Source organism: Dysidea avara, chromosome 10 (genome assembly GCF_963678975.1).
Source record: "Dysidea avara chromosome 10, odDysAvar1.4, whole genome shotgun sequence".
NCBI lineage: Eukaryota > Metazoa > Porifera > Demospongiae > Dictyoceratida > Dysideidae > Dysidea > Dysidea avara.
This window is the reverse complement of record NC_089281.1, coordinates 21,106,809-21,132,052: the sequence shown is the minus strand read 5'-3', so window position 1 is coordinate 21,132,052 and position 25,244 is coordinate 21,106,809. Positions and strand designations below refer to the sequence as shown.

Genomic DNA, 25,244 nt, shown 5'->3' with positions numbered 1-25,244 from the left:
AAATAGTGACAAAACTTTGTGAAAATGTAGTTGTAAATATGGTTGAGGACATATCAAGCATACGCTAGTGTGTCATGCCACCAAGAAAGCCATCGCTCTACAGATACATAATTTTTTTGTTTGTTTTAAAGAGAACTAAATTACAATAAGCTTAAAATTAAAGATTAAATTAGTCCATTAAATGAGACTCCACCCTAACCAGATCCATCGGAGGTGGAACTCTGTCAAAATGATCGGATGATGACCAAACACCATGAATGTAGGCAATGGCAGATCGTAAGAGAGACAGCAGCAAAGCCAACCCAGGATAACAGAGTAATTTCCCCCACTTAGTGGACAAAAGACATTTTATTATTATTATTAACACTTTACAGTGACCAGCACTGAAGGTCTGACAGCAACATGAGCTGCAGCCTTAAGATTACCTAACCTAATTTCAGGGACTTAGACCCACTGACTTGACTTTGTAAAAGATGGTAGCTTCATGAGCCAGACCCCCAGCAGACCACTGGGGTCCAGACCCCCTCTAGACCCTTAGTGACTGAAAAACAAGAGGGAATGAAGCATGTTCCACCTCATGAATGTGTTGACCATATAAGCACACAGGTTGACGTTCTCATGCTTCCTGTAGGCTGCAGACAGTGAGGTGCACTTATTAGTGTGTTGTGTGGCCAAAAAGCCATTGTACCATACCGCGAGTATAAAGAAAACAGCTTTTTCACGTGTGCATAATTCCATGGCTCTCCCAAAACTGTGTTTGATGTGTTGAAGGAAAACATCCTTGTGGTTGTGCTGGTGACCCTGATGCTATTCTTGATCCTTTTGACTCCTTTCGTCCATTCTTTTCTTATTTGATGGCCTAGATGCTGCTTTAATTAGATCAGTGTCTTGCAGGCCCGGTTGCTTGTGCTTGGAAACACTTTGGTATGGCTTTTGATGACACCTCTAATGACTTGTGTGGAGCTATTTCTGCTTTTTCCCATCATATTTACACCTCTTATGTTAACCCAAAATATCTATCTGCTTATTGTGCTTGTCGCCTATATAATTCCTCTTGACAAACGTCCTGCTATTAGTGTGTGTGTGAAGTTTTGCAAAAAAATCATTGGAAAGGCAGTGATGAGAATTGTTAGGCATGATTTACAGCGGGCCACTAGATTCTCTCAGTTATGTGCTGGCTAAATGGGAGGTTCTGAAGCAGCTATCCATGTAATGAAACAAATTTTCGGTCTGCCTGAGGTTGATGGTGCATGTTCTCCTTGTTGATGCTAAAAATTCCTTCAATGAGTTAAATCGCCAAGTAACACTTCGAAACGTTGAAGTCCTTTCCCCTCCCTTGCTCCCATCTTAATACTTAATATTAGCTCTTATTGTTCTGATGCTTTTCTGTTTACAAGAGTTGTTACCATATTTTCTAGTGAAAGAACTACCCAGGGTGATCCTCTGGCTGTGGCCATGTACACTATTGGAACCTTACCTCTGATGTCTCGTCTTACTGGTCTAGTAAAGCAGTGCTGGTATGCTGATAACTCTGCTACTGTTGGCAAGCTTTCTAAGCTTAAGCAATTGTGGGACTTGTTATCAACTGTAGGACCCTTTTATGGCTATTTTCCAAATGCTACTAAAATAGTTAAGCAAACCGTTGCAACTTACGCTAGAACAATCTTTCGGAGACTGCAACATTCAGGTCACTACTGAAGGGCATCGTTATTTGAGAGGTGTAATTGGCACCCCTGCATTTGAACAGTCTTTCTGAAACGTAAAGTAGATGACTGGCTGATGATCTTAAGACCTTAAGCCTCTTTGCTCAAACACAGCCTCATGCTTTCTATGCTACTTTTTGTCACGGTCTCTCTTTCTGATGGAATACTTTTTTGTGTTTCGTCTTGCTCCACACACCTTTTTCTTCCACTTGAACATTTTATTTGATCTGCCTGGTTTATGTTTATTAGGTCGAACAGTCAGTGGTGATGTTGAGAGAAAGCTGCTTTCCTTTCTAGAGGGCCTTGGTGTTTTTGATCCTTCAATTGTTGAATCCCTGCAGCATTGAAGTAAATACTAATCTTGTTGGTTTGATTATCTGTCACTTGGTGACTGTGTAGACAAACAGTTTCAGTTACGGTCTAGAATTCACTCTAGGCACTATCAGGAGCAACTTTAATTTGCCCATCATTTGTTAGATGAAATTCCTCCTAACATGTGTTCCTCAGTTAAGCTGGTTCAGGAGAAGGGTGCATCCAATTGTCTGTCTAGGTTTCCATTGAAGTCTCATAACTTAATGATTCATATAGAACTTCTTTTCATGACACAATTGCATTTCATTATCATTGGCTAACCATCTGTCTGCCCTACCTCCTGTGCTTGTGGTCAATCTTTTACCATAGAACATGCTATGTCTTGTCCAAAGGGTGGGTTTCCTTATTTGAGACAAAATGAAATATGGGATGTAACCGCCAACCTACTTTCTGAGGTCTGTACTAACTATGATGTCACTGAACCCCACCTTCAGCCCCCTTTTGGTGAGACAAAACTGCCAACTGTGATAATGCAAGGCTTGACATTTCAGCCAATGGTTTTTGGGGAGGAAAATTTAAGAACTCATACTTTGATGTCTGAATTTTTTACCCCAGTGTACCCTCAAATCAACCTCTCCTTCTTTTGGAGAAGTGATGGGATTGGTGAGATGTAAATTGAGCCTTTCTTTGCTAAGAGTAATAATTATACTGTAACAGTACATGTAAATTCTGCATAAAATAAAATACAACAGCTAATGTACTGTAATAGTACAGCCACCATGCAGACAGTATATACAATAATTATTGCTATATACCTTAATAGAGCAATCGATGCATCGATGCATTTTATTGAGTTCAATTGAGCATATCTGTGTATTCTCTGTGCCCGGTCCAGTATGCATTGTCCAGTTACTGAGACGTTGATTGCTGTGCAGGTCAAGCTTGTATTTAGGTCCGTTTTTGCTTGTTAGTCTATTTTTACAGTGTTCAAATGCCCCCTCCCAAAATACATGCCTTGTAAAGTAGCCTATATTTCTTTTGAGTAAAATGCTAAACTTTATGTCAGGCCAAGATGAATTTATAACTCATGAAATATGCACCTTCATTTACAAATTCACCTGAAACCGAAGTCAAACTAGTCACCAAGCACCTTCATGCATACTAAGCACCTCTAAAATAATTATTGTGTTGTTTTATTTAAGACATTCATAGCCTTTTAAACAGCCTTAAGACCTCACAAAGGTCAAAATGGCAAAGTCAACAGTGAGACACTACTAAGAGGTGATTATGTGCTGCCTCAAAAATGCAACAACTAGCAAGAGAATCTGCTCCCCCAATCACTCACAACATAGCCTGTTTGTGCCCACCAACTCCTGGATCCGCCCCTGATAAGTCATCAAACAAGTACAAGGAAATAATGTTGAGATTTTTTTAAATGCAAGTAGGGATTAAAGAAATAAAAAGTACAGAAACAAGGGAGGCCGCTTACACCTGCAGTTATACTAGTGGATATTTAAAACATAAATTGTGCACAGAGCTAACTGTTTAGTAGTAGACAGGCACAAAAAAGCAACCACAGTAGTGTTTTGTGAACTTGTGTGAAAAGCAATTTTTGCATTCTTTTATTCTAGTTAGTAATATAATCCACACAAAAACAGCCAAACTGTGAAGGTGTGGCCTTAAAAAGCCTGCATTGGGTGAAAAGGTTGTGAAATCAAAGATGGTAGCCAAGAAATGGCTGCAATGATGTTAATAAATTTTAACAATGCACACAGCCATTAATTAATATCATTACAGCCATTTATTGGCTGCTACTTTTGATTTTGCAACTTTTTCCACCCAGGCTTAGGCCACAGCATTTTGTCACAACTTGGCTGTTTTCATGTGGATTTCATTTCTTTTTGTACTTTATAAGGCCCCAAAACCAGCTGCCTATGGATGACTTCGGGGTTTGTTTTTACTCACATTTCTTCTTTTCTATATAGACACATTACTATTGAAGGCATGCTTACAAATGTATTGCATTGCATAATTTACTTCTATATTTAGTAATACTCTAATAAATAGTGTTGCACCGATAATCGGATTGGTTATCAGAAAAATCATATATTGGTTGTGTTTTTGTATATCGGTATCGGATCGGCACCATGATGAAAAAAGCAGCAGATACAGATATAAGTATGTATATGCTCATGTACACCAAATGATATTTACAAACACATTGAGTTGCATTTTCCAACATTACTGTGTTGTTATAATTGCTTCAGTGTACTGTCAACTGTTGTAGCAATATATACTGCCACTATAAACAAGCTAAATTGGTCCTTCACAATCATATTTCCAGTAAAAATTGTTACAAAATAGACATGCTGTACTATATCGGATCGGCTACATTTATCAGCTTGAAAATATTATTCAATATCAGTTATCGGAATATCGGCAAAATCTCGTATCGGTGCAACACTACTAATAAAGTGCACATTTTTGAGGACTTCTAATAGATCATACATAGAATGTTTCAGAACAATTGGTAGATCTATGAAAATACAAACGTTCATTTATAAACTAGAATTATAAAGCAGCAGAGGTGATCAGCCAAGCTAGCAGTGGTTCAGTGGGTAAGGATGTAGGTGTTAGGTATGAATGTCCCTGGTTCAAACTCTGGTAAGTTTTTTTGACATTTTTTGTGCACCATTTTTTACCCCGTTGTGGCTGCTCTATTAGAGTATCTCAATTCCCAAAATTTTACACTCATTTGGTTTTTGCTTTATAATTTTGTAGCTGTAACTCTATTGGCATTGAAACTATCAAAATGGCACTGCTATGATAATCGACCTATGTTCACACTGATTTTGAAGTTATTCCCATACTTGGTTTACACCCTGTAGCCATGACAAAAGTTTGATCTTTTTTACATGAATAAATGATCATTAAACTCCTTGGATATTAATCAGATTCACAACAAACTTGGCACGTGAATTCACCTTTATATGCTCTTCAATTGTGTCAAAGATTGATGCAATCGAATTACACATTTACGTTTAATAGCAAAGCGTGCAAAAAGAAATCAAAGTCCCTGTATGGCATAAGAAGGAAAATAAAATGAAACTCTGAATGCCCATATCTCACAAATGGCTGTGTTGCAAATTTAATCAAATTTGCTGTGTGGCCTACCCTACCTTGCGGACAGCTATAATGCAAAAATGGTCTGCTTTGGAAAAGGGGTGAAGGCATTTGCAAATGCCCATCCTGAATTCGCCATTGCTTTTGTAGAATAGTTTATCTCCCAGTATGGTGCACTGGACAAAGTGGCCACTGTATAGAGTCTATGTTTTTATGAATAGGATTGTATATATAAATGCACATATTAATATTTTATGATACTCGTATATGTAAGTACCTTAGTACATGCAGATTTGTATACTGAGAGTTCGTAGAGTCAGATTCATTCATTCATTAACTTTAAAAATTGGAGATACAGTATGTAGTAAAGCAAACCCACTTACTTCAATCCCATGAGAATAGCTGGTTACAGATGGCATATATTGCTATGGATCAGGAACACTCAAATCTTTTGTTCAAAAAGTTTGATGCACAACTATTTTTTGTCACTTTGATCGGACAGTAAGAAATTCAACAAGTAATAAATTGACAGATCTGACCAATGTAAACTAGCCAAGGTGCTTTCTCAAAGTAACAGTCATTAAAATTTGCTCTACGTTTGAAGTCAGAGAGAGAGAGAGAGCAGTTATGTCAACGATGATGGAAAGGACAAGCTGGTGATATGAAGCCTCTTTTATGCTCATTTATCAACTGAAGTGAAATGGGATTATCCTTGAAATTATCCATAACGTATAGTGTAGTGCACATGAGCCTGAATAAATATCTTTTCTTTTAGTTCAGTGCTTATTACTTTACTATAATTATAACTGATTGCAAATTGTAGGTACAGTATGCTTTGCCGGTTTTATGGTAGAATATCCTACCCTTGCATATAATATATGCCCAGATTATAAATGCAAGTCCTTCGACAGCACTCAGTGTTTCTTTTAAACCTGATTGGTGTTTTTGATAACTGGCTCATCAACAGATGTGGTGGTGTATGCCAGGGGTGGCTCCAGAGGGAGGGTTTCTGAGGTTTCCAGAAACCGGTCATGTTTAGATTGAGATACTCTAATAGAGCAGTCAATCACCCTAATAAAGCAGTCTCAGTATTTAGAGCAGCAGTGTAGCAAGCTATGTAGTGGGGAATAATGAAGATTCAACAGCTTTAATTAACTTTTAAACCTGAGTACCTTAATATCTTTTCATTGTCTGTGCCATGTTATGCTTAAGATACTACCTGTAGCTTCTTCTATAGCTAATTCATTATTGGTAAATTTTTACAGAATACTTCAGGACCCCCTAAACCTACCTCCAGCATCCCAAATGGCAAGTATGTTGGCTTTAGCTGAGGCCACATTAATTTTGGCAAGTGTATCTATAGCTTTACCTCTCCCGTTATACATACTAGTGCTCTAGGTAAATTCTCTATGCTAGCTATTAACCATGAGCACTCATAATATTATTATAGCAATGGTAGGAAACTCTCCAATAGAAAAACTTTCCAATAGAACAACAATGGATATGTTTATTTAAAGATAAGAAATTAATGCATATGTGGTGAAGATGTAGTGACTATACAAAACGAATTTTTGCAAGCTGCAGCCAAACATTAAAGTTGCAATTTCCACCAACTGTCCTAAGTGAACACACTGTATGGGCTTCACTGAAAGCATAATAATATTATGTGCATGTCGCTATGTCAAGTTTCATATGAGCACATACAATAAATGAAACCTATTGTTGTGTACCAAACTTTAGGATGTGTAAACTGCAGCGTCACAGACAATCGGACAGTATTATTATCTAGATTAAACACTGTTACTATTTCAGAACCATTTACAGAGTATATATCACTGCCAGCAAAACTCAAATTCCATATAGCTAATGGATGAAATCCTACACCTCTGACTGTCAACATCATTCACCACCAGACATATAACTTGACATCATTCACAAAAACTGCCTCAACCTTGGTGTATTTCATTATCGAAAATATTTTGCTTATTGCTAACAATAAGCGCACTGTTTGCATTGTTAATTGATCTGTCCATCTTCTTGTTTTGTAAAATAGCACAAAAATTTAGTCAGTTTTATACCATGCAATTAGATAAATGACATCACCTAGCCTTTCAGCAGTCTGCATGCTGTTTGGTTGGATTGCAATAAGCTAATGCATATAGTGTTAATTAATAGTTAACCAGAAAAATAAGCACAGATTGTCTAACAGCAATGGCAGATCCAGGATGGGGTATTTGGGGCAAATGACCCCCCCAAGGAGGCGAGCCATACTTCTGATTAAAGTACTAAGCTTTGCAGGCTAAGATCAGTTTATAAAACTCATGAAAATATGCACATTTTACTAGCATTTATTACAAATTTGTCTGAGACTAAAGCAAACCAAAGTCAAGCTAGCTGTGAAAGTCACCCAGCTTTGTGTGTACTAAAGTGCCTCTAAAAATAATTATCGTATCACTGTTGTTTAAGACATTCAGAGCCTTTAAAACATCTTTTAAGACTTCACAACCATCTGCAACCAAAATGGCAAAAATCAACAGTGCAACACTACTAAGAGGTGATTATTTGCTGCTTCATAAATCCAGCAACTAACAAGAGAATCTGCCTCTCCCCAACCACCTACAACTTAGCCTGTTTGTGCCCCTCCCCTTGCCAGCTCCTGGATCCGCCCCTGCAACAGGCGCATAAGGTTGCACACACTTGCATTTTAAAGTTCAGCTGTCTATAGACCAGTAAAATTAGATTAGACTACAGTTAGCTGCAGGGCCGCCCAGAGAAATTAAGGGGCCCAGGGCAAAGAGTTAAAGTGGGGCCGTTGACCCAAGTTGTAAGGTGAAGACAAAAAAAAAAAAAAAAAAGGTCACAACCTGCTGGCAATGACAATAACTACCCATCACCAACCATATCTCCTTATCTATAAGCTTGCTATACTGCTCCTCTGAAGAATACTGTGACTGCTCTATTAGAGTATTTAGATCTGACTGCTCTATTAGCGATCTTTTAAACAGGTATTCAGGGGGCCCTTCATGGGGCCTCCTGGGGCCTCCTGGGGCCCCTTTCAGGCTGGGGCCCGGGGCAAAATTCCCCAGTTGCCCCCCCCCCCCCCCCCCTGTGGGCGGCCCTGGTTAGCTGACAAAAATTGAGAGCCCTGAATATGTCTGTGGTATATGAAGTAGTGGTCAAATATCTAATCAGTTGAAAAGGGTGTCTGAGCAAAATGTATGAGTCCAGTAGTCCAGCCCAGTGAATTGATACACCCAACTGATTATATCTATTGCTATATGTGAATATACTAGTCTCATGTAGTTAGACCACTCCTTTCCACCCACAAAATAAAGCAGTGTGGTCATGCCAGATTTGTCAACTTTGCCTAGCTGTATCGGTTATCATTGGATGGAATATCAACTGTACAACTTATACCCCATGATACGAATAGTTTAATGGTAGTCTTATAATTATAATGGAGATTATTCCAAGAGAAAGAAGTTTGACTGTACATGTACAATGGACAAATTTAATTCAATATAATAATAATGTTCATTTAAAAGTCACTAATATATAGCTACTTTCATTTAAACTCAGTGGTATAGTTACTGCACAGAATTCACGATTAATTGGCAAATTATACCTGCTCATACAAGTTGTTGTTACATTAATTGCACACAATGCTAAGATAAACAGGCAGTCCAAATAGACAATACCACCTGCATATTTTACATTCATTTTAGCAGAAGTACAACAAGTTGCTCAAATTCGTATGTGCAAAAAAGAATAAAAGACCCATGGCCAGTGATATAGTATACAACTGTTGGGGGATGTACGTACTTGCTCATGCAACTCACTTTCATTAATAACATTATTTACAATGCTCACACATTTCACTATAAACACAACATGAATTTGAAATGAATATACACAACAGTATAATTGTGTCACAGAAAGTATTTGATGTAACTACTTAAGGATGAATTGTTTGTGGTCTTGTGCTTAGTAAGAAAATAGGTATCATTCTTGGATCTGGATCTTTACTTCCAATCTTTGATATTTATACGTATCTTACTGGAAGATGGGGTTACTTTAATGGATGTGATGGACTGGCATTCGGCAGGCTGTGTATCTGATGAGTGTGAATGGGATGACAAACTTGATCCACACATGGAGGTCGATGACTGCTTGTTGAATGGCTACCAACCAGGCAACCACTCATCTCACTCCAATTTCTTGATTTACATGCAAAATAAAAAGCAAACTTCTTGTTCTTCGCCAGCAGTGCATTTGGCTTTTCCCTTTCTAGCCTGGATGCATTGCAGTGATGTGTCCTCCATAAAGATCAATAGCATGAGGAAGTTTACTTACAGTGTGAGCAAGTGTAATAGTTGTCTACAAGAGAGTTGTGGGTGAAGCACTTGTGACCTCATGTGCTTTTTTCTGTCATGGTGCAGGGGCGTATGGAGGGGGGTTTCCAGGTGGGTTTCCAGGGTTTCAGGAAACCCCTTTGGATTTTACGCACTACTTGAAACATTAAGAAATTGAAACTTCAGATTTCCAGAATCTGGAATCTATCAGGAACAGGACACATTTTAAACTTTTATCTTAGTTAAACAATAGTTTCTCACATGATAGCAACACTGTACTTATAGCAATTGTTCTGAATTATGATTTTATCTAGATACTCTAATAAAGCAGTCAGGCAATATAGCTAAACTACTCTAATATAACAGTCACTTAGCTGTAATGGAAACCCCTTTTCAAAATTCTTGCGTACACCCCTGTGGTGCTTATCAATCATAAATTATTGTGATTTCTTTATTTTGACTTGATTTGTGCACCACTAGGCTCCAGCCTATCATGCTGGCACAATTTGGAGCATGATAACTAAAGTGAATGGTGCTAACATGATATATGGTCAGAAAATAAGTTACTATCGCTAGTGAAAATGCTTGTCAAGGATTAAATCTAACTAAGTAATAGAACACCTAATGATTCTAATAGAATACAATTTTTATTAGATACGGCTACTTTATTAGAGCACATTGATGTAGAACTGCCAAATGTGTTTTTCTATGGGAAACAATGTCTCAACAGCTGCCAACAGATAATTAGCTATACAGAAAGTGAGGATTTTGTGAATAAATTTAGCGAGCATAATAATATTAATTTTGAGCATATTAGGTCAAGTTATCAATTGTTGATATTGTGTGTTTTAGTAGCTACTCGTTTTTCAGTTGCAGACAATCCTTCCTATAGTGTGAACCGTATAATCTATGCTATAAATGTAGGGCTAGCTAAGAGAGTTTAGGACTTGTGAAATGTTAGATCTAGCTTTTGACGTATGCCTCTGGTTTAATTATATCAGATCACAGCTGGATCAGATCTGGGTCCTATACTATTCAGGCCAGCAGGTCAACTGGCCATGGGTCAGCAGTGTTGACCCACTTACAACAGTGACACACAGCTAAACACATAATGGAAAGCAGTACTAGCTAGCTATATGTTTTACACATGAAAAGTTTAAACATTTTGGAGTGTGTACATATCTTCATATTTCATGGGCTATTTTAGAACAATACAAAAAACTAACAGTTAAATTAATACTTCACACCAGAAGTCCTACAAGAAAAAGACCTAATGCATGAAAACTTACAAAAGCAACCACAAGTGCAAAATAATTACAGTTCACTGAAATAATTTTAAAGGTATATAAACTAAATATGTTTCCTAAAACAAAAGTCACACTACATACAATTACAATACATTACTTAAAAGTGTATCATTTCCCAACTCAAACATACTCAACCCATGGCCATGCACTAAATTGACTAATGCAGCACCCAGGCTTACCAAATCAGTCACACATGTATGGCTGTTGTTCCCCCTTAAAACATCTTTATACACACCTTCATGGTCCATGGAATGCTATTGTACACTGACTATAATGTATAATATTGCAGGTAAAGATTGTAAGGCTAGACAGCCTGATCAACAGGTAAAGTACAAGTCAGTCAGTGGAGGGGCTTTTGCTCTTCAGTGCAAACTGATTAGCAGGGGCCCCATAAGTCTGAGCTACCATTCTATCATAGTTATACAGATCTAGTCTTAGTTATAGCTATTAATAACCAGCAGGTAAGGTTGCACATACTTGAATTTAGTGTGCACAAGACTGCAGTTAGCTGACAAGAATTGAGAACCCTGTCTAGCTCTGGTGTCCGGCAGTGTCTGGTGTGGTATATGAAGGGTATCACTCTTTTCACCCTATTTGAGAGCAACAACTACAGTAGGAAGTCTGGATGTTTTTGAGCTTATATATTACGTAAGGGTTATGAAAGGTGAGTAAAAAATGGGCGCATTTTTATTACTAATCTGGCAGCGCGCCGCCAGACTAGTTAGTTGACACGTATGCACCTGGAGCACGTGATTAAATAGAGTAGGCTTTGAATAGAGTTGTGCTCAGGGCGAAGTCGAAGTTGTCCAAGATTGGTCACGCGAAAGCGCCGATGATATATTCACCGGTTGTATTTGTTGTGGGTGGAGTTCAGATCAGATCATAACCGTACCAGCAAACGTTTGTGCACGATTTGCTAGCTACTGCCGGGGGCTACACCCTCGACAGCTCGACGTATGATATCCCATGTGTCGTGTTGTTGGGTGATCGTGTATATCCACTTAGCAACTGTACCTTGATGAGAAGACCACAGCCTCCAAGCTAATGGCACCAGGGAAAGGTACCGTGCGTCACTACAACCCTTGACCACAACAGGTTGTGTACAATCACTGGACTCAGTTTTTTTCTTCTTTATACTTTAGCACATACGTATTTGGGCAACTAGTTTTAGCTACATTGAGTATAAAATATGCAGGTGAACCTGTTTGCTTGGTACTGCTTAGGAATGTGTGCATTTTTTGCATAACAACTCTCTTGGTATAATCTCCATTTTGTGACTACCATTTGTCTTATCGTGAAGTACAAACCATACACTACATGTTATATTATTATTATTATTATTATTATTAATTAGCAAAGCCCACCAGGGGCAACACGCTAATGTTCATTACAATTACACACAATACCAATCAGATTGTTCTTAAAAGTGTCAATGTCAGTCTTGTCAATATCAGAGATAGGTAGTTGGTTCCATTGAATAATTGTTCGTGGTAAGAAAGAGTATTTGTAAACATCGATTCTTGTTGGTAAGTGAAATAGCTTGAGGGAGTGGTTGGAACGAGTATATGATACTGGAACTGATAGTGGTATACAACGATCAGGTATGACTATTAACCTTCTCAAAATTTTAAATAGCAAAATAAGTCGAGTCATTGTCCTTCTGTCTTGGAGACTAGGCCATTCAAGGTATGTCAGCATATCTGTTATACTGTCGTGTTGTTGCTCACTAGATCTGAACCATGGTTTGTTTAGAACAAAACGAGCAGCCCGATGCTGGATCATTTCAAGTTTGTATATACTTGTATTGTGGTAGGGATCCCAGATGGCTGAACAATACTCAATGGATGGTAGTAATAGTTGTTTGTATAGGTGGTCTTTAATTTCTATTGGTGCAGTGTGCAAGGTCCTTTTTAGGAAGCCAAGAAGTTGGTTAGCCTTGCTGCAGATATAGTTGATATGGGGGTTCCAGGATAATCTGTGATGAAGACGGATACCTAGATAGTTATGTTCCAATACTGTATTGAGTGGGATGTTGGACATTTTGTATGTAAAGCTACTTTTGTTGTGATGTAATGTTATTTGTAAAATGTTACATTTAGGAATATTGAACTCCATCAGCCAGTCGCTTGCCCATTTGGTTAAAGAATTTAGATCATTCTGCAGAATGTGATGGTCATTTGGTGTTGCTATAACTTTGTAGAGTAATATATCATCTGCAAATAGTCGTATTTCACTTTTGATGTTCATAGCAATGTCATTGATATAAATTAAGAACAGTACAGGGCCAAGTACAGACCCCTGAGGGACACCAGATATCACTTCACAAATAGATGATTTGGAACCTTCCACTACAACTTGTTGTGTTCGATCGTGGAGAAATGATTTCAGCCAATGTAACATGTTTCCTCTAATTCCATAATATTCTAATTTGTATAGGAGTCTTGAATGTGCTACTTTATCGAATGCTTTGGAGAAGTCTAGTATTGCAGCATCAACTTGGTGGTTGTTGTCCATGTGTTTAGTAATATCATTAATGGTAACAAATAGTTGAGACTCACAGGAGTGTTTGGATCTGAAACCAAACTGGTTTTCTGATAGGATGTTTTGGTCTTCTAAATGCTTCATAATTTGGCTTACTAAAATATGTTCCATTGTTTTGCAGACTACAGATGTGAGTGAAATAGGACGATAGTTTCTTGGGTCAGATTTTGTGCCTTTTTTAAATATTGGAGTAACATAGGCATGTTTCCATTCTGATGGAACAGTACCAGACTCTAATGATTGTTTAAAGATATGAGTTAATATAGGAGAGATTTCGGTTGCTGTAGTTTTCAGTACATATGGATGAATGGAATCTGGTCCAGGAGATTTGGATGAATCACAGTTGGATATTAAGTTGTAGACTCCTTGCTCAGTAATCTCAAACATTGGCAAAGATGGAAATAGAGATGGACCTTTATCAGGGATGGTGGAGGTATGTGTATGTAGTGTTGTGGTAACCATGCATCCTAAATACAAGTTATAGTTGAGTCAGCTAAATTAAGTGGTGACAGTTAAACTGTTTGATATATTCTATGGCTGATACATAGCTGCAGCTGGGCAATGTTGAAGATCACATCTTTCTTTGTGTGTGTGTGTATGAGTTTCTTTATGTACAGGGGAGTGGTCTAACTACATGAGACTAGCATACTTATAACCAGTTAAAAAGGGAAAATACGCGAGTCCAGTCCAGTGATTGTATGCAACCATACAAAACATGCCGTATGGCCTAAATTAGTATTTCAGAGGGGGGATTTTTTTTTGTGATTTTGGGGGTTATAATACCAGTGAAATTTTTATCCTTGAAGTATATAGACCTCCATATAATCAAGAGTAAATAATCTCTTCCATTATTTACTCTTGATATAATGTAATGCATATTTGGAGTGTTTGCAAATCCACGAATAATCTACATTGCTCAACAAAAATTTGCTCCTTGAAAAGGGTATCAGTTAATTAGGAGCTGCAATAATGCAGTACATTACCATAAGTACTGATGAAATTTTGTTAATTGACTGAGCTACAGCTTATCATTTAGGTATAGCTATTATAGAACATGTTGAAGACAATCTGACTAGATTGTGTGACTGGCTGGATAAAACCTCCAGGTCCATACCACATGTGTTGCATTAGTGTGTGGAATGGCCAGTCATATCAAATATGTTTAGATTGGCCGCTCATTCCAAATTTTAGTCTCAAGATGTCGTCTTAAGAACTGCCGTACTTGTACATCTAATTTTAATAAAATGAGGCGACTATCAATGAAGTCCTGTCTATAAAACGCCCATCAGTAGGCTTACCAATGAGGTATTACTGCATTGGCTAATATCTCTTACTATACCAATTAAATGTTTTTGGTAACCCAACTTTGTTAGAGTACACAATGGCAACACTGAAGAATTTACTATCTCACAATCAGTTCATGAGTCAGCCACTACTACATAGCTAAGGTATGTCTTGTAATATACTGGTGTCTTATCATCATGTTTGTCTGTGTGTAGGTGTTGTGTACGTGTACCATGGCTACTGTGTTATGCGTGGTGGATATTAAGGTATGTACAGGTGTATATATGCAGGTGTGTCTGTTTTTCTAAACATCAACTGCAGTGTATAGAGCAAGTAGTATGTAGAATATTTTTTGTGGCTTATTTGATGATCACTTATTGGAGCTTTCCATGTATGTCAATTATCAGTACCTAGGTATGTACATAACTAGTTAACTATTCACTACTAAAAATTGGTGGTGTTTTAAAGTCTTTACAACACCTGTCCTTTGTAATAAAGTTGGAATCATCTTTCAGTTGCTAGGGCACATCATCTTGTTCTTATTAGTCAAAGTAGAACAGTTTTAAAAAATAGATTTGTGTGCGTACATATGTACAGTATTTCAGATTTGATTGTACAGCACTTATAATTTGTAATTGTTTAGCTTTGCTGTCTGCCCTTCCCCACCCCCCCCCCCCCCCCCCACCCCCAAATAATGATAATAATGATGTGCATGTGTTTTGTATTTTATAATTTTAGTAACATGTGTATTTAATTTAATTACAGGGAGGCCAGGAGAAACTTTTAACCAATTACATTGATCTGTTGCTTACTACTATTGAATTGGTAAGTGTAGCACTCCTTATGCAGCACAAAGAGGATGGTATATGTGTATGTTGATACATTCTAATTTTGTTTGCTGTTAGTCTGTCTGTACGTACCTATAATTAATTTGTCATTTTACTCTAGTGGTTTTTAAATTAGGTGCCCGCCTAGATGTGTGTATGTATGTATGTATGTACCTGGTTTGCTGCAATTTGTTAGGAAAAATCGTGTGTCTGCATTTGCCTGTCCTTTGGTGTGAGTAACTTAACTCATGACGAATGGTCACAAAAAATCAAATACACACATTGTTATTTGCAGTCTGTAGACATCAATACCTTGATTTTAATGTCAAGCACATACATTTTAGTGAATTGTGTGTTAATGTCTTGTTATACTACTGTTACAGATCACTAGTGACCATACCAGGGTGGTGAGGATGACTGCATGTGAGTGCCTGAAAGAATTAGAGATGAAATATCCTGTAAGTAATTGTGTGTGTGTGTGCGTGTGTGTGTGTTCTGTACAATGACACTGATGTTGTAATGTACCTACAGGGGTTATTGTCATGGAAACTTACTCAATTACTTGACTTGTGTGCTGAGGAAAATTCTCTAATATAACAACACTACATGGTGGGTGGGTATTATATAGAATCATACTTGACACATTGTGATATCAGGCACTGGCTTCCGCTGTGCTGCATCATGTTGTGTTGAAGATGATTGATGATTTGAAGTACTAATGTGTACTTTGAGATTTACACTGTGTAAAATATGTATACTTATAGCCGAGATGTAAATTGTGAAAGGAGTAGTTTTGGTCAGCCAGAGATCTAGTGGTATGTAAGTGTAGTTAGTTGTGTAGCATTATGATGTGATGTGTACATATAGCCATACTCACTACCTTCAGTGGATCATCTCAAGACCTCAACTGAACTACTGATCAATGTGAGGAATTGTGTTTGTGTGTATCTGTGTGAATTGAGCATAATCAGTTACACGGGTACTATATTTAAAATGTAACTGCTGAATAATTTACTCTTGGTAGCACTCTATTATCAAGAGTAAATTTACTCTTGGTAGCACTAATTTAAATATTGAGCAAGGATGCATAAAAGTGCCAAGCGGTATTACAGATTGGGTGCATATATGACGGACAATTCCCCATTACAGCCTCCAGAGAACAAATTGGTGTAGTTGCTTGATACACATGAGCTGAAGAGGGGTGTGTCTCTGATGATGGATCACCTGAACTTGGCCACACCCCCAGTAATGGTCCATACTGTTAGAATGGTACGAATAATGGTTTAGTTGTGAGTTGTTGTCAAGTTAGAAGTTATAACCACCTGCTCTAAGATACTCTCTAGTTGATGTTAGTATTGTACAGAGAGATGGGTTTGTCCGGTCTAGTTACTTTCAACACGTGCATTTTTAATGTATGTATGTATGTATGTATGTATGTATGTATAACTACTTGTGTTAGTGTATGTATTTTTTTGTGTTTGAACAGTTGTTGAGAGCTGTACAGTTGTCAGGCATATCTGCTATGGTGAGTAGTGATCATTGTAGTGATGTGTGTATGACATGTTACTGGTGTAGACATTTAAGTCTTTCCTCATGAGATATTCATCAAGTCAAGAACTGATGTTGTTCTACATTTTGTTCTTATTAAAGGTATGTCTTCAAATACATGCACGCATGCATGCACCACGAACACATGCACGCACGCACACGCACATCACTTACATAATGTTCAAATATTTGGCGCTCTCAAGGAGATCATGTGTCACTACAGGTGTTGTTTGGGAGCGAATTGTGTAATGCTAGTGAAGATGAACTAATACTTAAGAGGTAAGCTATAAACTGTAGTTGGACCATAGATACTAGAGACTTGGACTCTGTGTGTCACGTTGTGTACTAACCAATGTACATACTGTAGATTATTGTGAGTATACTTCCAGGAATATCATAATAGCTACTCATCCTTCATTGTCCACCCACCACAAGCTGGTCACATTTAACTGGCTCCTTCACTACCCACTCAAACAGGTACACTACACACACTATATGTGATATGAGGTGTACTGTATGTGTATCAGGTACTCAGTGGTAACAGGACTCCCATACAATACAGCTTACCATACATCATTGACTACAATGATCTTGCTACTTTATTCCCTACCGGTTTTGATCATGTTGGTAAGTCAAGTACACAAGTCATAATGTTTAGAGTTGTTGTTAAAAGAAGGTTCTAAACTACTGCTCTTTGGATTAGTTTGAAAGTTACTTCACTCATTACTTAGCAACATGGCCTATGTAGCTTCAGTCACATATTGTAGTGCAATATACACTGCTCTTCTCTTGTACTGTTGTTGTATCACCAGTAATTGTGATGGAGGGAGTTTATGGCAAGTGTCAAGTACAAAAATTATATGACTGAGTGTATGTTGTGTTTAGTAGCACTAGGACAGTCTGTATGTTGTATTAGGACATTTATGTAATGAATGACACAATGTTGTAATTCTCAGATATTGTGGCTGCTAAACTGGATGCACTCAGTCAATGCTTCACTCCAGGGACAACTAATGGTCAGTACATATCATGTGTTGTGAGTGTTGATAGTGTGTGTGTCCCTTCAGACTCTTCCTCTGCTACTCTGATGAGCTGTTTGATGGGCCTACAGAAGGCAGTTTATCATGGAGTATTGGGACCTCAGCCAGTCACTCTCTACCGTACACTCTACATTTACTACAAGCGACATCACAACAGTGTACTCCAACAAGATATCTTCCGGTAAGTGTGATAGAATTGGTTACAAAGTGAAAAGCCTAATAGCATACTCGCATGCCAGATGTCAGCCATAATTGAGGAGGGAGTGTGGGTGCATGGGTATTTTTACCTTGAGGTTTAGAAACCGAGATTGCTGTGTGAGTCAACAAACGCCAGCACATTGAAATTATACTTGTAGTCCAAATGATGAACTTTTTATTTACTGCAGAAAATCACTTTAATATTAGTAGCAGCTGGTGAGTAGTCTGTGTGGTGGTAGATACAGCATTATTTTATTGAGACAATATGCAACTACTCTAGTAGGGCCGAAACAATCATGGTTTTTTAGTATTCGAGTACTCTCTAGAGTTAACGATCAAGTACTCACGAATACTAGCTACTTGTAGTTATACTCATTTGACATATTTTATACCGACTTTAAGCAGTTTAAAGCTTTTTCAAGTAACACAACTATGATACACACACTGTATTACAGTACTGATGTTAGTGTTCCTGAACAAGAAATTATGTCAATCAAACTCTATAGCCTTCATTGTGTCACTCCCTGATGGCAAATGCATCATGTGAGCTGGGTCATGTGATCTTAATGAGTAATTTTACTATCTGAGTACCAAAATCCTTAACAGGTATTTGCAGTATTTTTCAGCCCTATACTCTAGTACCCTACGTGGAACAATGATTTTCGTGGATGTATTCTAATGCAACATTCATTCATTACTACAATATCACAGGTTACTGATCACTGTGGTGATGCAACATCCAAAGTATACCTCACACACTATCAACTTCATCAGAGCTGTGGCCAGATTTCAACCCAAAAGGTAACATCAACACAACACAAAATGTGGAGTATTGCATACTTGTACAACAGTGTACATACCACAAGGATGTCGGTACATCAATAATAATGCACCAATAATGCACAGTGACTGACACGCACGCACGCACACACGCACGCACGCACACACATACACACTTTAGTCTATTGATTACCACAAGACTTACCAGTGTGTGTATTATTTGTTGACAGTGATTTACCAGTTAACTTGTTATCAGCTCTCAATGATCAGATTATGAGTACTCCAATGCAGTCAGTTTTGATGAACTTGTCTTACCACATAGTAATGTTGGAGACTGCAGCACTGTATCCTCAACTGAGTCCCTTGGTATGTATAGCAGTGTTGGCAGAGGAGTATGCTCTACTGTAAAGCTATAACACTATAGAGTTGTGTAGAGCAGCCATGCAGTTCTGCTGAAGTTATCCATTTGTTTCTGTGAAGCTGCCTAGAGATGTCATTATAGACCCATTGTATGAATTTATGTGGTATTGATGGAGCAAACTGGAGTGTTTACCAAATGGTTTTCTTATGCACCTATCAAAGATTTGCCCCCTACCCCCATGTGGGCAAATAAGGGCATAATGAGGGAACTAGACAAAAAATATAGGTCCCAGGTGTAGGGGTTTAGGCAACACTAGAAACAAAGGTTGAGATATTCTGATGGAAAAAGGAAGGGATTAGACCTACAAATTTGGCCCAGTGTAGAGGAATTAGGCTTAGAATTTGGTCAAATCCTCCCTCCTTGCCTGCATGCGGGTAGGTGGGATAAAGTTTGATAGGTTCATTATGATTTAAGTCCAGCAATACAGGCATTCCTTGCTGGGCTATTTATGTATAAACCCATGCTGAGATTTGCAAGATGATGATAGTACAGTACCACATTTTTGTGCTTTTCAAGTCACAACTTACACAAATCGCAGTGCCTCATAATAACTTTTATGATATGTACACAATCAGGACTATATATGGGAGTAGGATACTCTTTCTTTATAGAGTATTTGTAATGTAATAAATAAGACTGTGTTTCTTGTGTATTTCAGGAGATTCTAAAGATCCTCAACAAATTGTTGTCATCTTCAAATCTGTTGTCAGAAGGGAACTGGTCGCTAGGCAACTCATTCCTCAGTATCTGTCACAAACTCATGCAGACACACAACACCAGCCTCATCTTTAAAGCTCATCATTTTCTGTTTGTATGTATTGTTTATACTGTGCACCTGTCACTGTAGACCTTTGTGAGGTGTTAATACAAATCAGTCTTCACTACTGTAATATTGGTATCCTTCAGTACAGTGTAATGTTTCTTGAGTTAAATTGTGTAATTTGACATATTTTGTAAAATAAGCTTTCATTTATCCTCCATGTTCAAGCTTATAAGTAAGATTGGTGGTGTAGCATGTGCTCAATCTACATGAAGGCTATTTATGCATCCGTTTGATAACACTGCTCCAGTGTGCTGTGATAGTATAGTGGTAAGTACTTTGCATTGTGGCTGCAAAAACCCTGGTTCGAATCCTGGTCACAGCATTTTTTTATTCCAGAAGCTTATAGGATTTTGTGTGACATTTTCTCCATTCCAAATGTTTGCAGTAATGAATTGATCATTTTATGTTGAGACACACAATGGCCATTTAACAAAAAAAGATGAGGTGTTTTGGACATACTCTACATGTAAGATTTTTTAAAAAGATTTAGGAATTCTCCTTGACTGAACGACAGACATTAGAGATCGTGCACTCTTCTATCGTCACCTCCTGCTTACAGTGTCAGGAGACAAAGTACACATAATACATAGTATAACACTATCATTGGACATTGTTTATATTATAGCTATCTAGTATATTGTCAATGGCATCATCTGATTTAGCAAGTGGCTCAGCAAGTTTGTCACAAATTGTGGAAGGTACATCATGTCATGTCATGCTACACACACAACACACACGTTTTCAATAGTTGCACCATCATAACACTTGGTACTTAATGTTACAATGTTTACCACAGCAAGAATATCAGACACTTCATATCCAACTACTCCTCCTGTCCAGAACATCAGTGAAACTTTTCTTAACCTAACCAGGTATGTACATGTAGTGATAGTAATACATACCAGTTATGTTATTGTTGTACTACTGGTAGGATTTGTGGTAGTAGTAAAGATCCAGTGTATTTGTTAGAGTCTGGAAATCACCATCATCAACTGGGAACTGATTGTGAGTAACACTAGTGACCTGTCTAATGTCATGAATGTATACATAGCAGTTTATTTAACAATTGAGATTATTTACTATGTCCGAAATATTTTATTCTTCATTTGTCCAATTATATGTGTTCACTGCTGGTAGCGTTAATTGAGGACTACTTGACAAAGTTGAATGAGACAAGTAGTAATCCTCCAGTGGTACAGATTCATTATCAACTACAGTTTGTAAGCTCCAATGGGTTGGTCATGTTAACATGTGAGATTGTAGGTTAATGATATACCACCAGCTGTATCAGTGTCTGCACTGGAGCAAATATTTGCAGTGTCTTTGCAGTTTTCTACCATCAGTCCTTACAGCCCCATACCAGGTATGTGTGTGTGTGTGTGGTGTGCGTGTGCGTGTGTGTGTTGTGTGTGTGTGTGGGTGGGTGCGTGCGTGCGTGCGTGTGTGTGTGTGGTGTGCGTGTGTGTGTGCGCGTGTGTGTGTGTACATGCGTGTACATGCATACATGCATACATGCATGGGTGTACTATATTTTCTTGGTTAAACACCGCACCTTTAGTACGTAGTTGCTGTATTTGAATAGTGGCCACATAGGTAAAGCATAAACGCTGCCTTTGAATAAACACTGTGGCTATTATTTGAACCTGTAGTGCTTAATTGCTCTAAGGAGTGTTCTGCTTATCCTTGGGTTAGGAAGGTGAAGTAGACTATTCTCTAGTATTATCCAGTATAGACTCAGTAAGGGTAAGAGCAATAGTTTTTCTAAATTGTGTGTCTAGAGGTATCTCCTAATCAAAGTGAAATGCAGTAGTCAAGAGCTATTAAGCATGAAGTAAACAAGCACATACTCTTCATTCAATTTATGGTTGCTTCGTATACTGAATAGTTGCCGCACTTTAAGAGCTGCTTAGGCTACAAACACCACCTTCGTTAATAGTGGTCACCTTTAAATAGTAGCTGCACTGATATTTGACACTAGGCTAATAGTAGCTGTGATGTTTTATATATGGTATGTGTGTTTGTCTGTTATAGTAGTTTATGTTTGTGTAGTGTGTGTGGGTGAGCATGAGAACACTTGTGCAAAAGTGTGCATGAGTGTACAGTGGAAGTGGAACCTCAGTTATCCGGACCCCACTTATCCGGATTCTCGGTTAACCGAACTACGGAAATGACTGCTCTAGGTTAGAGTAGTGACTGTTCTATTAGGGTAATTGATAATACTGAAATTTAAAAGAATACTATTTTAAGATTATTTATACATAGTTTCAGAGATACGGACTTTTCTTACTCATGGACAACTGAGGTTCACTGTATATGCTCATGTAGTACATAAGTGTGTATACGTTTACTGATGTACTTATCCTACAGATGTACACGTATCACACTTGACTGCTAAGAACTGCATGTATGATGAAGGAACAGTGTTGAAGTGTTCACTTCATTTATTCCCCCTATGTAGCTTATCATAATATTACTGTGTCCATTACTCCAAAGGAACCTGTTCCTACTAAACTTCATGTCAAGTAAGTTGGACAGTTGGTGTGGTGTTACCATAACAATGACATTTCAGTGCTGTGTTTACATCCAATGAGGGACAGACTTGTGCTACAAAGTTAGGATGTTTAGATATCAGATTTGAGGACTTGTTTCAACCAGTCCCAACTGATTTGGTAAATAACTTGTATTGTGAATATGTCATTGAGCTAGTGAACTAACCATGTCATTCTTGTGTTTTATAATTGCTAATCTGTTGGATGTATTGATTTCAACTCAGAGGAAGTTGGACATGCTTTAAGCACCGCCAAAGTAAACTATACGAAGGTCAAATAGCAGTGTCAACAGTGTCAATGTAAAGCAGCAAGACATCATCATTTCTATTTATGATTATATGTACACAATCAATCTGATGAAGTTATACGTGCAAAAAAGTGGTTTGGTATTTTCACCACGCTTTTGCAAAACAAAGTATATCGTCCTTAAACCTTACGTGAAGAATGATGTGAATAGCAAGTCTATCCCGCTACCCCACCATTTGCTTATTTTGTATTGTGACTATTGAGGGTCATGTGAAATACCAAATGAAACTATGCAATAAAAGGTAATAATTTTAGGTAGCACGTAAAGTGTGTGCAACCTCCTCTGATTTCAATTTGTGGTGAATTTTATGGTAGCATGTGATATAGTGTTTGTATCACTTCACATTTTGGAAATATTTGCTTGATCGATGATTTTGAAGGAGCAATGGTACAAATATGTTTACCATAGAACCACTCTTAGTACCAAGACAAATTAAAATTTTTTTGTAACTTAGTTGATAACCATGTACAGCGTAAGTTGGGTTACTACTGTATGACATGCTAAGAATTTGAGAGATCAACACTTCCAGTGTCATAGCTCATAACCTGATTACTATCTGGAAAATGCACACAAGAATTACATTGTTCTATTGTTGAACTAATTTACATGTACAATAACACAGGTCTCTGACATGGATGTTTTCTTTAAGAAGATGTGGGCTCACATTCGTAATAATGAATACTCTAAGTAAGAACTATCAGTTACTGAACTATACAATTTCATGTTATTATATAATGGGTGAACTACTAGGTCTAGTCCCAATCAACAAGGAGCTGCATCAGTGATAAGACTAAAGGCAGACAGTGTTAGGACAAAGGAAGTGTACAAAGAGTTATCCATGTTTACCACCAATAAGAATTCTAATGGTAGGATGGTCGAGTACGCAAGTTGTACCTCTTATCTCTCCCTCCACAGGACTGAACCACTTCTTAATATTCCTACCACCCAAGTATCACTTGTTACTACAACTGGAGCATCATAGTGAAGATCAAAGTGTTGTGGTGTCCATAGCAACTGACTATTGGAAGATTCTTCCTCTAGTAAATAATTACTTTAGAACATGATAAAATCTACCATAACATGTACTTGACATAAAATGAAAATTGACAGTCTAAATTACTTTCTACATACAGTGCTTATGTAATCTGTTGTGATAGCTATGTCACCAAGAAAGTTGTTATTTGCATGTGTGTTTATCGCTTAAAGGATTGCTTGGTAGAAAGTAGGGTCGGGCAAGTGAAGCAACCGGCGTACATCTCAGTAAGAATATTGATATAATTGCTGCAGATACCTCACGATAGCTACATGTGTAGAATTTAATTTATTTAACCATTAAATCTACGATTTAACCTCCAGACAATCGGCTACAGCCGCTCTTTCTTGCCCAAAGGAACACATCACACACACACATATATTGATAAGTAAGGTAAATGAGGGTAATTCCGGACACTCTTTGATAAAAGCGATCTAACATTGGACTCACAACGAGTTAAGACAAACTCTAGGAATCGTTGTAAAGCCTATCTTATGGTGCATCTGCAGTACAAGTTTCGTTTCGATACGATGAACTGCTGAGGAGTTATGAACCAAAATTTAACAGCGTGTAAAAATGCAACGTGCGGCTAATTCCGGACACTTCGAAAAACAAGCAAGTAAAGCCTTCCACAGGTTACCAATTCTCTTTTACAAGTATGCAGACTAAAGTACCACTTATCTGCAGCTTATAAATCAAGTAGAAAGTTCATACCATTTGGGAGAAAGCAGCAGTGCGTATTTTTTTAAAAGTTTATGTAGTTCGCGAATATGATTTTCTTTGTAGCTATTTCAACCGAACAGCTGCTGATAAATCGACTGCCACTCCGCCTGTGCTGCATGGATTCTTACGGTTTTTGGTGTGCAATTAGCTGAGCTATGAGCTGAGGGTATGGTCTTCTATAAATCCTTGAAAATCGAAAATATGAGATTGGGCTGACAGGTTAGATTAACATTTTCAAAGTTTTTGAACAAAATTACCCGTGATTGCGCTACAAATTCGCGTCAAACTTCGCAATGGAATAACGGATTCGCTTCATGCAATTTTGGTTTGTAGATAGGCCATAGGAGACTGCATTAGCATACCAAATTATAGG

General features: G+C 37.8%; 1 protein-coding gene and 1 non-coding gene across 13 annotated transcripts; both read left to right on the top strand.

Annotated features, from left to right (window-relative positions):
* Positions 1-11,539: 11,539 nt before the first annotated feature.
* On the top strand, positions 11,540-24,288 carry LOC136236513 (AP-5 complex subunit beta-1-like). 12 transcript variants are annotated; one of them, XM_066026675.1, is made up of 36 exons: positions 11,543-11,751; positions 11,803-12,840; positions 12,897-13,190; positions 13,234-13,296; positions 13,345-13,771; positions 14,712-14,786; positions 14,838-14,888; positions 15,388-15,447; positions 15,833-15,907; positions 15,981-16,058; positions 16,106-16,161; positions 16,214-16,264; positions 16,317-16,373; positions 16,599-16,718; positions 16,936-16,974; positions 17,025-17,099; positions 17,221-17,276; positions 17,387-17,474; positions 17,525-17,624; positions 17,954-18,013; positions 18,065-18,218; positions 18,947-19,036; positions 19,246-19,381; positions 20,095-20,230; positions 20,284-20,331; positions 20,774-20,832; positions 20,885-20,957; positions 21,056-21,131; positions 21,191-21,264; positions 21,397-21,479; positions 21,523-21,622; positions 22,718-22,781; positions 22,829-22,928; positions 23,738-23,802; positions 23,866-23,981; positions 24,031-24,288. In XM_066026675.1, the coding sequence occupies exons 14-36, from the start codon at positions 16,662-16,664 to the stop codon at positions 24,177-24,179; spliced, it is 1,998 nt and encodes a 665-aa protein (XP_065882747.1). In that variant the 5' UTR covers positions 11,543-11,751; positions 11,803-12,840; positions 12,897-13,190; positions 13,234-13,296; positions 13,345-13,771; positions 14,712-14,786; positions 14,838-14,888; positions 15,388-15,447; positions 15,833-15,907; positions 15,981-16,058; positions 16,106-16,161; positions 16,214-16,264; positions 16,317-16,373; positions 16,599-16,661; the 3' UTR covers positions 24,180-24,288. The 12 variants fall into 12 exon arrangements, 11 of the variants coding, with proteins under 11 accessions (XP_065882747.1, XP_065882745.1, XP_065882748.1 ...); XM_066026673.1 differs by having other exon boundaries at positions 12,897-13,468; positions 13,626-13,771; XR_010692151.1 differs by lacking the exons at positions 23,738-23,802; positions 23,866-23,981; positions 24,031-24,288 and adding exons at positions 22,309-22,465; positions 22,522-22,561; positions 22,627-22,663 and having other exon boundaries at positions 11,540-11,751; positions 12,897-13,771; positions 22,829-22,859.
* Positions 20,510-20,581, top strand: Trnah-gug (transfer RNA histidin (anticodon GUG)). The gene has a single exon. It is a non-coding gene; the product is annotated as a tRNA-His (tRNA).
* Positions 24,289-25,244: the final 956 nt, after the last annotated feature.